The 16,253-nt window shown below is 45.3% G+C and overlaps 2 protein-coding genes across 2 annotated transcripts; one reads left to right on the top strand and one right to left on the bottom strand.

Moving 5' to 3' along the window:
- Positions 1-4,308: 4,308 nt before the first annotated feature.
- On the bottom strand, positions 4,309-4,701 carry LOC129515198 (60S ribosomal protein L21-like). Its single transcript, XM_055333935.1, has one exon. The coding sequence runs from the start codon at positions 4,699-4,701 to the stop codon at positions 4,309-4,311; it is 393 nt and encodes a 130-aa protein (XP_055189910.1).
- Positions 4,702-9,484: 4,783 nt separating this feature from the next.
- Positions 9,485-15,522, top strand: SNRPE (small nuclear ribonucleoprotein polypeptide E). Its single transcript, XM_055334343.1, has 5 exons — positions 9,485-9,615; positions 10,062-10,088; positions 12,062-12,124; positions 13,329-13,407; positions 15,295-15,522. Exons 1-5 carry the CDS (start codon positions 9,562-9,564, stop codon positions 15,348-15,350), a joined length of 279 nt encoding a protein of 92 aa, XP_055190318.1. The 5' UTR covers positions 9,485-9,561; the 3' UTR covers positions 15,351-15,522.
- Positions 15,523-16,253: the final 731 nt, after the last annotated feature.

Here is a 16,253-nt window from a genome sequence, read left to right as displayed (position 1 = left end):
TTATTTATTTTAGAGAGAGGGAGGTCGTCGTGCACACACCAGTGGGGAGTCGGGGCGGAGGAGGATAGAGAATCCCAAGCACACTGTTTTGAACACAGAGCCAGATGCAGAGTTCGGTCTCCCCACCCTGAGATCACAACCTGAGCCAAAATCAAGAGGCGGACATTTAACTGACTAAGCCACCCTGGTGCCCCAATGCCATTTTTTTTTTTTTTTTTTTTTTGCAGGAGAGAGGATTTAAAAGTGATCTTAGGTAGATTCAATTAAGAATTTTCAAGCATAAAAAAAAAAGAATTTTCAAGCATGAAGTCATGAAATTCAGAGAAGTGTTTTAAGTAGTATGCCAATTTTTAAGGGAATGAACAAATTTGTTAGCTACCAAAGAACACAGGTTTTTCCTAATAGGCTACGTGTTTTTTTTGTTTTTTTTGTTTAAGATTTTATTTGAGAGAGTGAGCAAAAGAGCATAAGCAGGGGCAGCAGCAGAGAGAGGGAGAAGCAGGCTCCCCACTGAGCAGAGGAGCCCCATGTGGTGCTCAATCCCAGCACCCTGGGATCATGAGCTGAAGGCAGATGCTTAACCAACTGAGCCACCCAGGTGCCCCCCTAATAGTCTAAAAGTAGTTGCAGCAAGTTCAGTCAACTTTGCACAAAACAGATCAGGGGCTCCTGAGTAGTTGGCTCCCCATCAGAAGGGAGTCTGCTTGAGATTCTCTTCCTCTGCCCCTAACCCTCTTTGTGCACACATGCACACTCTAACCTTAAAAATAAAAAACATTGTGTATTGGGTTTTAAGTGATGATGGTTTTCGATTTTAACAGAAGAGGGCCCAAATGTTGCAGTTTGGCTACAGCCTGAAGTTCTCAGATAATCTGTGACTCATGTATTTATCTCAAGGTAAGTGATCCCTAACGTTCTGACCTTAACTTCAAGTAGGCCCTCTCAGATGGCCAAAACAGTTTGTTTTTACCTCGCCAATCTGTGAAACCACCGCAGAGCTAAGATTGATATTTAATACCGTTTAAGAAATAAAGGGCAGCCCGGGTGACTCAGCGGTTTAGCGCCGCCTTCAGCCCAGGGCATGATCCTTGAGACCCAGGATCGAGTCCCAGGTCAGGCTCTCTGCATGGAGGAGCCTGTTTCTCCCTCTGCTTGTGTCTCTGCATCTCTCTCTACACCTCTCTGTGTCCCTCATGGATAAATAAAATATAATAATAATAATAATAATAATAAAGCTTGATCTATGTTGACCAAAGTACAATGTTATTTTTCTAAAATTGTGGCCCTGAGGGGGTGCCTGGATGGCTCACGTTCCTGCTAAGCAGGGAGCCTGCCTCTCCCTCCCCTCTGCTGTGCGCACGTGCACATTCTCTCTCAAAATAAAATCTTTTAATAAAATTGTGGCCTCATTTTGCCAGAATATTCTGCAATTCTTTAAAATGGATTGCTTTTTTTGTCAGTTTAGCAACAGGAAATGGGTTCATAGGCTGCTTAACATTTGCTGAGTATTGTGTACCTCTTAATTCCCATATCCATTTTGATACAACATGCTATGCGGCACTGGAAAGTCACTGCTTTATATTCCCAACTGTAGTGTCAAAATCGGGTCAGGTTTATAAGAAAATATATTTCTACGTGCAGTTGTGTTTGATTCATCGACTTTCAAGAGCTCTTGATTTCTTAAATCTGATTTTAGGAAGTTGCTTGATGACTCTCTGAAAGTTCCCATAACCCACACATATGCCTGCATTAATAACTTATTTTCCAAACTGTGCTTCAACTTAATTGAATTTGCAAAATGACGTTAAGGGCATCAGCATAAAGAAAATACTTGGCCATTTTCTTAACATTGTACAATAAAATGAGCAAAGGATCGGCAAAAATTAGGAGTCACCAGATTTCTTGAGGGCCTAAGAAGAAAGTGCTTAGGTTCTAGTTGTATTTAACTGCTCAAGTGTTACAGAGTCTGAGTTTATGGCTATGAGCAAGAAGCGGTGGATTAAGATTTAGTGTTGCCTGTCCCTGAGTTTTTTAGTCTTTGACCCCGTGACTGGTTTGTCCTCAGGAGTAAGACAACAACCTGTAGAGTTAAGAGTAAGGGTAAGCGGAGCCAGTCAGATTCTGAAAAAAAGAGAAGGAAAAATGTTCAAATAGCCTCTTGCTTGTTTAATAAATAAGTGAAATAGGGAATTGGCTAGATCAAGAAGACTTGAAACAAAGCAGGAGAAATTTCTAGGGAAGAGGGAAGCAACATGGAAGGAATCCCTACCCAATAGGTGTATATGGTTAAGGAATGTCCTTCATTGGGTTGGGATCTCAAGGAGTGTGGCTGAATTTAGAAAAACTGAGTTAATATGAAGTTAATATCTCAGTATAACTGCCATAAAGTATTTTGGATTTCCATCCTTTTTTTTTTTTTTTTTTTAAAGATTTTACTTATTCACGAGAAAGAGGCAAGGGGCAGAGGGAGAGGCAGGCTCCCTACTTGGGATCATGACCCAAACCAAAGGCAGACTCTCAGGCACTAAGCCACCCAGGTGCCCCTTGAAGAGGCTCAAAACAATCTAAATTCTATCTTTTTTTTTTTTAAGATTTTATTTATTCATCACACACACACACAGAGAGGCAGAGACACAGGCAGAGGGAGAAGCAGGCTCCATGCAGGGAGCCCGACGCGGGACTCCATACCAGGTCATGACCACTAACCTCTCTCCATCGCTTTGCCTTGGTTAACGCTATCTTTCCCCCTAAAAGTCTCTTATTCTGGCTGACTCCTACACATCCTGTTGCCTCCAGGCTACTCTCCCAACACCCCGCTCTCCTCCGCAAACTGGGGTTGGTGCCCATCCGCTAGGCATTCACTATTTGTTTACCCCTACCGTTTTATTTTATTTTTTTTTTTCATTTTTATTTTTTATTTTTTTTACCCCTACCGTTTTAAAATTGTTTCCTGTCCAACCTCAGCAGAGTGTAAATTTGAGACAGAGATTCTTTTTTTTTTTAAGATTTTATTTATTTATTCACGACAGACAGAGAGAGAGAGAGAGAGAGAGAGAGGAGAAGCAGGCTCCATGCAGGGAGCCCGACGTAGGACAGACTCGATCCCGGGTCTCCAGGATCACACCCCGGGCTGAAGGCGGCGCTAAACTGCTGGGCCACCGGGGCTGCCCAAGACAGAGATTCTTACCAACCTATATACTCTCGGCACTATCATAACAAAATACCACAGACCGGATGGTTCAAACAACAAATTCATTTTCTCACAGTGCTGGAGGCTACAAGTCCAAAATCAGGGTGTTTGAAAGTTTGGTTTATTCTGAGGCTTCTCTGGTTTGCGGATGCCACTTTCTCACTATGCCCTCACGTGGTCTTTCTCCTACATGCACATGTCTGTGCTTTAATGTCTCTATAAGGACATCAGTCATCCTGGATTAGAGCCCACCCATGTGACTTCATTTAACCTTGATCACCTCTGTAAGGGGCCTATCTCCAACTCCAGTCATACTAGGAGGTGCTGCGGGTTAGAGCTCCAACATAGGAGTTTCAGGGGGCACACTTCAGGCCATAACAAAAGGGCATTTGATAAACATTCGCTGGATGAATAAAAAAGCTCTTGACCCATGTACCCATGTCAGGGGCCGGTGATCTCTGCTAGACTGCCCGTCTTTACAACCCCTTTCATTGGAATGTACGGTTTAGCAATTTATATTTCCACCACTCTTTGATCTTTCTATGGCTTCTCAGTGTAATTTTTTTTTAAGATTTTATTTATTTATTTGAGAGAGACAGAGATAGGGACAGAGATAGCGAGAGAGCAGGAGCAGGGAGGAGAGGGAAAAGCAGGCTTCCCACTGGGGCTGGGTCCCGGGACCCTGGGATCATGACCTGAGCAGAAGGAAGACGCTTAACCAACTGAGCCACCAATGTAGTTTAATTTGTTGGCATGCCTCATAATGGGTGAGGTTGGGCATTTTTTCATATGTATTTTCTTTCTCTCTTTCTTTCTTTCTTCCTTTCTTTCTTCCTTCTTCCTCTTCCTTCTTCCTTCCTTTCTTCTTCCTTTCTTTCTTCCTTTCCTTTCTTTCTTTCTTTCTTTCTTTCTTTCTTCTTCTTCCTTCCTTCCTTCCTTCCTTCCTTCCTTTCTTCTTTCTTTCTTTCTTTTTCTTTCTTTTTTCTTTTTTTTTTTTTTACAATTCTGAGGTCTTTTCTTTACATTCATCATGCCATGAATTCATAGGGAATGGGTTCCAGCAGTTCAGGCTCCTTTCCATTGGTTCTCACAAAGTGTGCTTCTCCGGGTGGGGCAGGCTAGCGCTTCAGCTGGACCCAAGTACCTTTCTCTTTGACTTCCTTGTTTTTCTGATCATTTTCCTTCACACGTTTCAGGAAGCTATCTCGGCTCTTTGAGTGTTTAATATGCCCAGTGCGGACGTTAATTCTTTTGGCAAGACTCTTGCCCTTTACTTGTTTGTTTACAACAATGCCAACAGCACGCTGAGTAACTTGGTAGACTCTTCCAGTTTTGCCATGGTAACAGCGGTGCGGCATTCCTTTTTGAACAGTGCCTATTCCCTTGATGTCCACAATATCACCTTTCTTACAGATTCGCATGTATGTGGCCAAAGGAACGACTCCTTGTTTTCTAAAAGGCCTAGAGAACATGTAGTGTGTACCTCTCCTCTTTCCCTTTGGGTTGGTCATTTTGGCGAATGACTGAAAGATGCCGGTTCCTCATATGTATTTTCTTTACGATAAACTCTTTGTTCACCTCCACTGCCAATTTTTATTTTGGATCCTTTTGTCTGTTTGTGGCTACAAATTCTTTAACAGAGGTGGGATCTATTTTTCCAGCCCTTGAATCTGGCCTGGGGTGTGAACTGTATACTGGTTCCTGGCCTGGCCTTTAAATGGTACTGCGGCTTCAACCTTGGTTATTTATTTGTTTGTTTGTTTGTTTATTATTTTTTAAAGATTTTATTTATTCATGAGCGACACAGAGAGAGAGAGAGAGAGAGAGAGAGAGGCAGAGACACACAGACAGACGGAGAAGCAGGCTCCATGCAGGAAGCCCGATGTAGGACTCAGTCCCGGGACCCCAAGGATCACACCCTGAGACAAGGGCAGATGCTCAACCGCTGAGCCACGCAGGCATCCCCAGCCTTGGTTTTTAAGAGGCCGAGGCCACCGTTTAAAAGAAAGCATCCTAGGGGCTCCTGGGTGGCTCAGTTGGTTAAACACCCAACTCTTGATTTCAGCGCAGGTCATGATTTCAGGGCCATGAGGTTGAGCCCTGCATTAGCAGGGTGTGAAGCCTGCTTAGCATTCTCTCTCCCTCTCCCTCTGCCCCTCCCCTGCGCCGTCCCCAACAGGCATGCATGCACTTTCTCTCTCTCTCAAAAAAAAAAGAAAGAAACTTCTTACTCTGCCAGAGATACAACATGTGAGGCCCTGAGGCTACACAGACAAGGAGGGGGACCCAAGTGAGGCCAATTTTCTAAACACGTACACCAAACCCTTAAATATGCCTTTTAGAGCAAGAAAAAAAAAAAATTGCCCAGCTGGGCACTGCCCAAATTCTTGACTCACAAAATCATGAATTATAACAAGATAGTTGTTTTAAGTTCTCAAGTTTTGAAATATTTCTTTCGCAGCAACAGAGAACCAGAAAAGCATTTTTTTTTCAGAAAAGCATTTTTTTTAAAGTTCATTATATATGTAAAATTAGCCATTTGTTTGATGTGGTACAAACACACTTCTCCCAGACCTTTTGACTTTGCTTACTGTGGTGATGTTTTAGTCACATAAAACTTTATGTGATTTTTTACATAATTGAATTTATCACTTTTTCTTCTAAAAACCCAGCAAGAACATACAGTTGAAGAAAAGTCAATTTTTGGGACATCTGGGTGGCTCAGTGGTTGAGTATCTGACTTTGGCTCAGGGCGTGATCCTGGGGTCCCGGGGGTCGAGTCCCGCATCCGGCTTTCTGCACGGAGCCTGCTTCTCCCTCTGCGTATGTCTCTGCCTCTGTGTCTCTGTGTCTCTTATGAATAAATATAATATTTACAAGAAACGGAAAGTCAATTTTCATTTATTTATTTATTTATTTTTTAAAAGATTTTATTTATTTATTCATGAGAAACACACAGAGAGAGGCAGAGACACAGGGAGAGGGAGAAGCAGGCTCCATGCAGGGAGCCCAACGTGGGACTCGACTCCGGGTCTCCAGGATCATGCCCTGGGCCGAAGGCAGCGCTAAACCGCTGAGCCACCCGGGGCTGCCCAGAAAAGTCAATTCTTAAGAACAAGAAAAAAGCATTATCTATGATTAAACTAGATAAGCTGCTAGCAAGAAGACACTGGAAACTAAAGAAAACAGAAAAATTCCCAAAGACCCAAAGGAAAATTTGAACAAATAGACATCACATAGTTTTAAAAATAGATTCTAAGTCATTCTCAAGTTTAATGTAATCACAGTAAAAATACAGAAAGGAATCTTTTAATTAGATAAGCTGATTCTAAAGTTTGTAAGAAAAATAAATAAGAACAGCTAAGAAAGTTCTATCGACTTCCAGTCCTACCAAATAAGGAAATATCATACAATACTTGTAACAGTGACACTGGTCCATAAGACACAAAGATCAAAAAAAAAAAAGGGGGGGGGATCCCTGGGTGGCTCAGCGGTTTAGCACCCGCCTTTGGCCCAGGGTGCAATCCTGGAGTCCCGGGATTGAGTCCCACGTCGGGCTCCCTGCATGGAGCCTGCTTCTCCCTCCTCCTGTGTCTCTGCCTCTCTCTCTCTCTAAGTCTATCATAAATACATAAATAAATCCTAAAAAAAAAAAAAAGACACAAAGATCATTTGGGCAAAATATAAACTATACATATATACATACACATACACTTGGTGTATAATAAACGTTGCATATTTTATTTATTTATTTATTTTAGATTTTATTTATTTGATAGAGAGCCAGAGAGCACAAGCAGCAGGAGCTGCAGGCACAGGGAGAGGGAGAAGTAGGCAGGGAGCCCAGCCCGATGCAGGACTTGATCCCAGGACCCTGAGATCATGCCCTGAGCCAAAGGCAGATGCCTACGGATTGAGCCACCCAGGTGACCCTAAATGTGGCATTTTATTTTTTTTTTATAAATTAATTTTTATTGGTGTTCAATTTACCAACATACAGAATAACACCCAGTGCTCATCCCGTCAAGTGTACCCCTCAGTGCCCGTCACCCATTCACCCCCACCCCCCACCCTCCTCCCCCTCCACCACCCCTAGTTCATTTCCCAGAGTTAGAAGTCTTTATGTTCTGTCTCCCTTTCTGATATTTCTCACACTAAATGTGGCATTTTAAATGAAATGAGGAAACTATGGGTTTTTTTGTAATGGTAATGGAAAAACTGGGTCGCTATCTAGATATAAAGTTGTACCAGTTCTAGGATATACTGGGGTACATTCTAGATGGGTCAAGGATTTAAATGTCATAAAAGCAAAGTCACTTAAAAGAAAAAACAGGGGTGCCTGTGGCTCAGTCAGTGAAGCAACCCACTCTTGATACGGGCTCAGGTCGTTATAGCACAGTGGTGAGATGGACCCGTGTGGGGCTCCGGGCTCAGCAGGGAGTCAGCTTGAGATTCTCTCCCTCTCTAAAATAAATAAATCTGGGGGATCCCTGGGTGGCTCACGGGTTTAGTGCCTGCCTTCGGCCCGGGGCGTGATCCTGGAGTCCCGGGGATCAAGTCCCACATGAGGCTCCCTGCATGGAGCCTGCTCCTCCCTCTGTGTCTCTGCCTCTCTCTCTCTCTCTGTCTCTCACGAATAAATAAATAAAATCTTTTAAAAATATATAAATAAATAAAATAAAATAAATAAATCTTTGTGGGACGCCTGGGTAGCTCAGTGGTTGAGTTTCTGCCTGGGGCCCAGGGCGTAATCCTGGAGTCCCGGGATCGAGTCCTGCACCAGGCTCCTTGCTCGGGGCCTGCTTCGTTCTCTGCTTCTCTGTCTCTCACGAATAAATAAGATCTTCTTAAAAATATATTTTTAAAATAAAGGGAAAAAAAATAAATCCTCTGTCATGAGTTGTATAATCAGATGATTGCTTATAAGGATCAATCCTTGAAAGCTTAGGAGGCCTAACTTCGGACAGGAAACTGCAAGAGCAGGGAAGCATCTGTGCATCTGCAATGAGCCGGGTGTGAGCAGTTCCCTCCCTCCGTGCTATCTTTGAATTCAACCCACCCCTGTTTACTCTGCAGACAACATGACCCTCTATTGGGATGGGGATGGGGATGGGGGAGGGAATGGGGAGGGGGATGGGGGAGGGGAGGGGGATGGGGATGGGGGATGGGGATGGGGATGGGGATGGGATGGGGGAGGGGATGGGGAGGGGATGGGGATGGGATGGGATGGGATGGGGGAGGGGATGGGGATGGGGATGGGATGGGGAGGGGAGGGGGAGGGGGATGGGGGAGGGGGATGGGATGGGGATGGGGATGGGGATGGGGAGGGGGATGGGATGGGGGAGGGGATGGGGATGGGGGAGGGGATGGGGATGGGATGGGGAGGGGAGGGGATGGGGAGGGGGGAGGGGGGAAACTTTTTTTTTTTTTAAGATTTTATTTATTCATGAGGGACACAGAGAGGCAGAGATACAGGCAGAGGGAGAAGCAGGCTCCATGCAGGGAGCCTGATGCAGGCAGGACTCGATCCCAGGCCCCCGGGGTCATGACCTGAGCCGAAGGCAGATGCTCAACCACGGAGCCCCCCAGGGGCCTGAAACCTTTTTTTTTTTTTTTTTTTTTTTGCTGAAACTTTTTTTAAAACGAATAATCATCCGATGCGTTTTCTGGCTCTTTGCAGTCCCAAACTCGCTCTCATGTCCTCTGATCTCAACACTTTCACGAGGTCATGACGTCAGCATCACGTCACCCTCCACGGAGGACCCCGGTCAGGTAAGCGGGGCCTGACTCCGTCCTCTCCTGCCCCGGGTCCTCCGTCTGCAGGACGGGCCTGCACGCATGCGCCGTGTCCGCCAGGCCCCAGGGCCGCCTACAGAGACGCCGCACAATGGGGTCCAGGTGCGAACCCCCGCGCCTCGCCTTGGCTTTGGACGGTCGGGGGCCGCGAGGGCCAGGCTGGGGGCGCCCCGCGTCGGGGCTCCTCACCGCCACCCCGTCTGCACAGCGACGCGGGCTCGGCCTCGCGCGCCGCCGCCCCAGGGAACACGGGGCCGACCCCCCGCCGAGGCACAGGTGCGCAGGAGGAAGATGCAGCCGCGGCCACGCCCACACGGGCGCAGCCTCTCTGCGCCGCCTCCCGCCTCCCTCCAGGTGGCGCTGTAGGATCGACTCACGTCCGGAAGCACGTCGCCGCCGGCCGAACCGCCCCCCCGGGGGGCTGGAGACCACAGAGAAAAGCCGCCCCCGCGGATAGAGAGGCACTTCCCAGGAGCCTCCCGGGTCGCCACGCGGGCGCCGGGCGCTTCCGCTTCCGGTTCTCTATCGCGGAAGTTGCCTCCCGGGAGAGCGCGCGGTCTTTGTCCGCTCCCGCCATGGCGTACCGGGGCCAGGGCCAGAAAGTGCAGAAGGTGATGGTTCAGCCCATCGTATCCTACGCAGGATGTCAGGGCGAGGAGGTTGGGGCCGGAAAACGTGAGGCGAAGGGAGCCGACCCTACGAGAGGAGGCCCGAGGGGGCGGAGTGCGGGCCCGCATCCCGGGAGCCGGCGGGAGGGGGCTTGGGCGGGCCCTGCGGTGCGGAGGCCGCGGAGGCCGCGGAGGCCGCGGGGCGCGGGGGCGCGGGGAAGGCAGCCTGAGGAGTAACTGAGGGTGAGAGGGCTCCGTCCCGGGGGCCGGGAGGGCTCAGCCGCCGAGGAATCCCGCGAGAGCGAGAGCGAGAGCGAGAGCGAGAGCGGGAGGCGCCCCCACTGCGAGCCCGGCCGGACTCCGCTCGCGGCGGGGTGACGGCGGGGTCGCCCGGGGTCAGGGGGCACGGCCTGCTCTGCCTTTTTTGTTTTTGTTTTTGTTTTTTTCTTCCTTAACCGCTGCTGCAGAACCTCATCTTCAGATACTTGCAAAATGTACGTAAGTTGCCTCTTCTTCCTTGTTTTGTGACCCCCTTTTAAAGCCAAAGGGCGAATTTAAGTTAGAAGACGAATTGGGTTGGTTGGTAGCGTCCTCCTGTCTGACCAGCGTGGTGGGGCTCGGGCTCGGGCTCGGGCGGTGAAACAGGCGACTCGTTTTTTTTTTTTTTTTTAATTTATTTATTTATGATAGTCACAGAGAGAGAGAGAGAGAGGCAGAGACACAGGCAGAGGGAGAAGCAGGCTCCATGCACCGGGAGCCCGACGTGGGATTCGATCCCGGGTCTCCAGGATCGCGCCCTGGGCCAAAGGCAGGCGCCGAACCGCTGCGCCACCCAGGGATCCCGAAGAGTTGCATGCAACTCTTGATCTTGGGTGAGGCAGTTCCAGCCCCGGGTTGAGTGTAGAGATTACTTAAATTTAAAAAAAAAAAAAAAAAAAGGCAAACTAGAGATTGGAGGGGTGTTTGAGGGCAAGAGGTCAGGAAAGCTGTGACGTAATGAAACATCAACTCCAAACCCACTGAAAGAACTGTGTGGTCGTTTCTTTGCAAGACCGAAATCGCCAATTTGAAAAGGTGAATTAATGGCAGGTGTGGCTGGTATTTGGGTACTTTTGTTGATAGTCCTTATGGCTGTAGACCCTTGGAACTCTTCCCCCCCCCCCCCCGGTTGTTTTTTTTTTTTTTTTTAACCTTGGGATGAAACAAGGGAAGAATCCTATCCACTTTAAACCACAAAATAAGAGCTGGGGGGGGGGGGGAGAGGGACTTAAATATAGAAAAGATGCCCAAAAACGGAGGAAGGGAGGGACAGGCTCAGGATGTCGCGACAGCCTGCTTTCCTTTGGAGGAATTTTTAGCAGCTCAGATTGTGAGTTGGTAGGGCAGGGTGTTTGAATTATTTTGGAAAGAAAATGTAGTTTCTGGCAATGCTCTGATATTCTTCTGAAAATGCTCTGACAAATTTTAGTGTGGTAACATAATTACAAATTACAATTTTTTTTTTTTTTTTTGAGAGCACAAGGTCCCATTTATTGGAATTTTAGACAGCAAGACAAGAGGAAGGCCTCCTCCTCCCGGGAAACAGGCTCATCCTCTCTGCCCTCAGGGCTCAGCACAGGGATGAGGGCAGGGGAGAGGAGGGGAGGGGGGGACTGGGCACGACTCTGTGCCAGGCTGTGGGGGCGGGAACGGGAGGGGACACGTGCACCCTCACCTCTTGGCTCGGCCCCTCTCCCCTGGGACCTGGTGTTGCCCCCAGACCCTAGGGTGGGCTGGCAGACAGGGCTCATGCAACAGTGAGTGGGCATGGGGTGGCACAGAAACCGGGCCCCACTGCCCTTTGGCGGGGCCGGAGGGCGAGAAGGGGCCATGCTGGCCACGGCGGGTCTGAATCAGAAGTATTTCAAGTTGTAATTTTTTTTTTAAGTAAATCTCTATACCCAACGTGGGGCTCAAACCCACGACCCCAAGATCAAGTCACAGGCTTCACTAACTCAGCCAGTCAGGTGCCCCAGGCCATTGTCACTTTTAATCACCAGAATTGAGGGCCCTTTCCCTGGTTGTTAAATGTGAGGGAAATTAGGAACCTAGAGAAAGTGGTTTTGAAGCTGGATTTTGCTATCGCAGATAAGAAAGAAGCCCTTGATCATTGGAAATTACTGCCTTGTGCTACGCTGTCAACTTGCACTCTAAATGTATTGAGAAAAGAAGCAATAAAAAATGAGTCCCAAGATGGCAGGAAAATTATGAACTTAGTCCCAATATAGCATTTATTGAGAATGTTTCCTGGCAAATAACTGGTCTTGGTTATCATTTCTTGGATATGATTCAAATAGTTAAAATTCTTGGCTTTTTTTTTTTTTTTTAAGATATTCTTTAGGAGTCATATTTCTCTGTTGTTTGACCAGAGTGATTGGGCTTTGTTTACTTGCTTTCTTGACCTACTTTTTTCTCCCTCCACCCCCAGAGATCTCGGATTCAGGTGTGGCTTTATGAGCAAGTAAACATGCGGATAGAGGGCTGTATCATTGTGAGTACTCAGGATGTTTTATCTCACAGCAGTTTGTTCATATAAATGATTTTGCAGAAATGCCCAGCCAGAGCAGAAGTCGAAGACCCAACCCAAGAAAGTTCTTCAACACTGCTATCCTTGTCTTACGTTCTGTTTGATGGAAGTTGGGTCATTCATAAAAAAGGGAAAATTAATTCTTAAAATTACTTAAATGACAGTGTCAGTAATTAAAGGAGGGGACAAAAGAAATAAAGTGAGGTGAAAATTAATGGTGTATTAGTTCTGTATCAGGGGATACCTGAATAGAATGGGGTGGGGTTAGTTCAGTAAGACTTTCAGAATAGCAGAACATGCTAAGTAACGTGGGGTAGTTTTTCTGTTTTTTATTTTAGAGAGAGTGAGGTGGGAGGAACAAAGGGAATGGGAGAGAAACTTAGGCAGATTCTGCTGCGTGTGGAGCCGGACACAGGGCCTGATCCCTGAGCCAAAACCAAGAGTCAGACACCCAGCCCGACTGCATCTCCCAGGCACCCTATCCCTAAATAATGTTTTATTTTATTTTTTTTTTTTTTAAGATTTTATTTATTTATTCACGAGATACACAGAGAAGAGGCAGAGGGAGAAGCAAGATCCATGCGGGGAGCCCGACACGGGACTCGGTCCCGGGTCTCCAGGATCATGCTCTGGGCTGAAGGCAGCGTTAAACCGCTGAGCCACCCAGGCTGCCCTAAATAATGTTTTAAAGAAAGATAAAATATGGCTAAAAAGTATTATGTTAGGACATTAGGAGGCTATGATACTTACCTTTAGACATTGCAGATTCATCAGTAATCTTCCCTTCCCTGCTTACTAGTAGAAAAACAAATGTTATGGGTAGTGGCAAGAGTGTTTTGTGAGGAACATGGGAAGACTGGAGGCAGTGGAGGTCAATTCATATATGTACACACGTTCTGAATTGGACAAGTTATAAGCGATAGGGACATTGGCTCTAAGGCATAGCTAATCAAATCAAGTCCAAAAGGCTTGGGAGGTAATTTGGAATATGTTCTGGTTTTCTTGTTATTTAAAAAGAGGCTTAGGAGGGAAATGGTTGTTTAGCTGAAAGATCAGTGGAGAGATGAGTTTCTGAAGTTAGTTGGCATTTCTCTATATAGGTATTCATCTGGAATAGTTTGGGTGTGATTTTACTTGAAAATGACAATCAGTTGGCTTATTTTTCTAGGGTTTTGATGAGTACATGAACCTTGTATTAGATGATGCCGAAGAGATTCATTCTAAAACAAAGTCAAGAAAACAACTGGGTAAGAATGTAGATGGCCTTTTGGAATTGTGGAAATTTTTGTTCACTTACAGAATCGAATGAGTTGCAACTCAGTTCATGTTTAAATTTAGTTTGCGTTTGAGAATTTAGTATGTGGGAAAGTAGTTCACTCTTGGAATCATCCTCTGCCTCTGCTTACCCCATCCCATTTCTGCTTTTGTTTTTCCACTCAGCTCTCACCAAGGTCACCAGTGACAAATGGTGTTAAATCTAATGGTTAATATTAGCCCTCGTTATATTGAACTCTAAACAGCATTTCGCACTGTTGGCCACTCCCACCTTAAAACACTTTGTTCCCTTGGTTCCATGTTACTATACTCAGATTTTCATTTTTCATTTCTAGTTATTCCTTTCCAAATTTTTGATATTCATTCTTTGGGACCCAGCCATTTGTTTTGAGTTGCTCAGGGCGTGGTTGTAGGCCTTCCTGTCATTTGGTGTTATTTACCCAAAACCTCAAGGTTATAACCTTGAGACTATACTTTTAATCACCATCTATATATATTTGTATTGACCTCAGATTTACTTCCGTAGCCCTGGACTTCTCTGAGCCTATTCAACATTTCTGCTTGAATGTCTCAAAGGCTTCTCAGAGTTAACATGTGCAGAAATCAAACTCACTTCCCACCCCTTACATACTCTTTCGGAGCTATTTTAGTGTTCCCTGTCTTACTGAATGGCACCAGCCTCCATTCAGTTTACTGATTGATTTCTGTGCAACTACCTCATTTCTCTCCAGTTTGCTCTGCAGGCTGCATCTGCCTTTGAAAAGCGCCTGTCTGACCTCGTCCTCCTTTTGCTTAAAGTCCTCCAGTGACTTCCTGTGGCTAGGAAGATAAGAAAGTCTTTAATGTATTCTGCAAGGTTCTTCATGATCTGGCCTTTTGTCCCTCTGCTTGTTTTGTATCACTCTCTGCTTCATTTTCTGAGCTTCATCCACGCTTGTATAATTTCAGTTGTTTGAATCTGCTCATTTGCCTCACCATAAATCTTTGTATATGCTGTTTCCTCTGTCCTTAGGACTCAAATCAAATGTCAGATATCAGGGTTTGGTTTTATTTTACTTGGGGTAGGGATGGGGAGGCAGGGTGTGCTGTGTTATTTGAGTTTGTAGTTATACACTCATTTGTGGAGTTACTTTATTAATGTCTCTCTCTTCACTGGGCCAGATACTCCGTAAGTCATAAGTCCTTTTTTTTTTTTTTTTTTTTTTTGTTCCCTAATATGCTTACTGCCTAATTCAATGCCTGCCGTGTAGTCGTTAACCTATAGAATAGATTAATATTTACCTGTTGTAGAAGTTTGGTAAAGTGAAACCATTTAATCCATTGGGGTTGATGAGCATTTCTCAAACTGATTTATATAAATTTCTAAGAATGTTTATAGATATTCTCAGGAAAAAATATTCTCTGCTCAAATAAGATTAGGAGATGTTGGGTAAGGCTCAAACAGGTTTATTAATTGCATCATGGAGTCTTTAATATGCTGAGAACTCTAAGAATGGTGCTGCGGTATTCTGCATTTTTTAAAACTTTGCACATAACTCATTCCCCAACTTCTATAAACTAAGAGCAGTGGGAAATGTTGGAGTAGACCTATTTATTTGAGTTAGTCTATAGAAACTTTTTTTCATAAAATAACATTTCTCTACCTTCATTAGGTTCTTTTGGAAAAGTTCATAGGCTGTAATATGCATAGCCTTTCAGTATATTGATATTGGAGGAAAATGTTCACATACCTGCTCGAGAGAGGGCATTTTCAGAATCACTCAAGTATGATCCAGAATTCTGAGGCTAAACCGTCGTTACATATGTGTCTGAGTGGCTATTAATAGCTTTTTTTTTTTTTTTTAATTTTTGTGTTGCAGGTCGGATCATGCTAAAAGGAGATAATATTACCCTGCTCCAAAGTGTCTCCAACTAGAATGAATGATAAGTGAAGTGAGAAATTCTTGAGAAGGCCACGCAGTTTGTTTTTTTAGATGTCCTTTGTTGGGAATATAGTTCTAAAACCCTTGTTCGTATTGTTTTGATTACCTTTATGTTCTTACCAGAGGACAATAAATGCTGTGGGATTGTTTTTATTTTAAAATTCACATTGTTTCTTTCTATTCAGTAGTAGAGACCTTTCACACACGTGGCAGCTAAGTGGTCTGGAGGGTGGCAGTTGCCCTGGGCATTTGTTTTTTTCAAGAGCCTCGATCTATAGATTCTTAAGGCAAAGAGTAGGAATTCTACCTGACAGGTAAGCTCCTGATAGTGGGTGCTGGAGAAGAGGACTCGCAAAAATAAACATTATTGCACTAATACGCATCTTCAGCAGCACTTGTCATTCTGGCTGCCAGGACACAAGAGCTGACCACAACAGGCTGGACATGCTATAACAGCTTCTTTATCTGCTTAGCACTTTGACAGTCACTCTGTGAGGTCTCTGTGACTCTCCTACTACTAAGATCACAATGTGAAAAGTAGTTTGGGTATAGGCAAAGATAAAATGCCCTAAAAGTACATGTAAAATGAGCTCTATTAACAGTCAACAGGACAGAGACTTGGTGAGATTGGTAACTTGAAAAAGACCACAAGCAGCACTGGTAAGTTGTTAGGCAGAATAATGGTATGTCAGTTGGAGCAACACTTGTCTCTTACTCTTCTCTCTAAAGATGTTGCCACCTCCCCCAGTAATTGCTTATGTCCTAACTGAATTAACTGGACAGATTTTTCCTTCCCCAATACTTTGGGTTGGTTCTAGTTTGGGGTGCCTGGCTGACTGAGTTGGTAGAGTGTATGACTCTTGATCTTGAGGTCATGTGTTTGAGCCCCATGTTGA

The sequence above is a fragment of the Nyctereutes procyonoides genome, unplaced genomic scaffold (assembly GCF_905146905.1).
Source record: "Nyctereutes procyonoides isolate TBG_1078 unplaced genomic scaffold, NYPRO_anot_genome, whole genome shotgun sequence".
NCBI lineage: Eukaryota > Metazoa > Chordata > Mammalia > Carnivora > Canidae > Nyctereutes > Nyctereutes procyonoides.
The sequence above is the reverse complement of the archived record's forward strand: the minus strand, read 5'-3'. Positions and strand labels throughout refer to the sequence as shown.

What these genes read in the sequence shown, in the direction of transcription:
- LOC129515198 (XM_055333935.1), bottom strand. Translation starts at nt 4,701, where the DNA reads ATGACCAACCCAAAGGGAAAGAGGAGAGGTACACACTACATGTTCTCT.
- SNRPE (XM_055334343.1), top strand. Translation starts at nt 9,562, where the DNA reads ATGGCGTACCGGGGCCAGGGCCAGAAAGTGCAGAAGGTGATGGTTCAG. An exon ending in TCTTCAGATACTTGCAAAAT is followed by an intron (nt 10,089 to 12,061) that starts GTACGTAAGTTG and finishes CTCCACCCCCAG; the next exon opens with AGATCTCGGATTCAGGTGTG. An exon ending in AAAGTCAAGAAAACAACTGG is followed by an intron (nt 13,408 to 15,294) that starts GTAAGAATGTAG and finishes TTTGTGTTGCAG; the next exon opens with GTCGGATCATGCTAAAAGGA.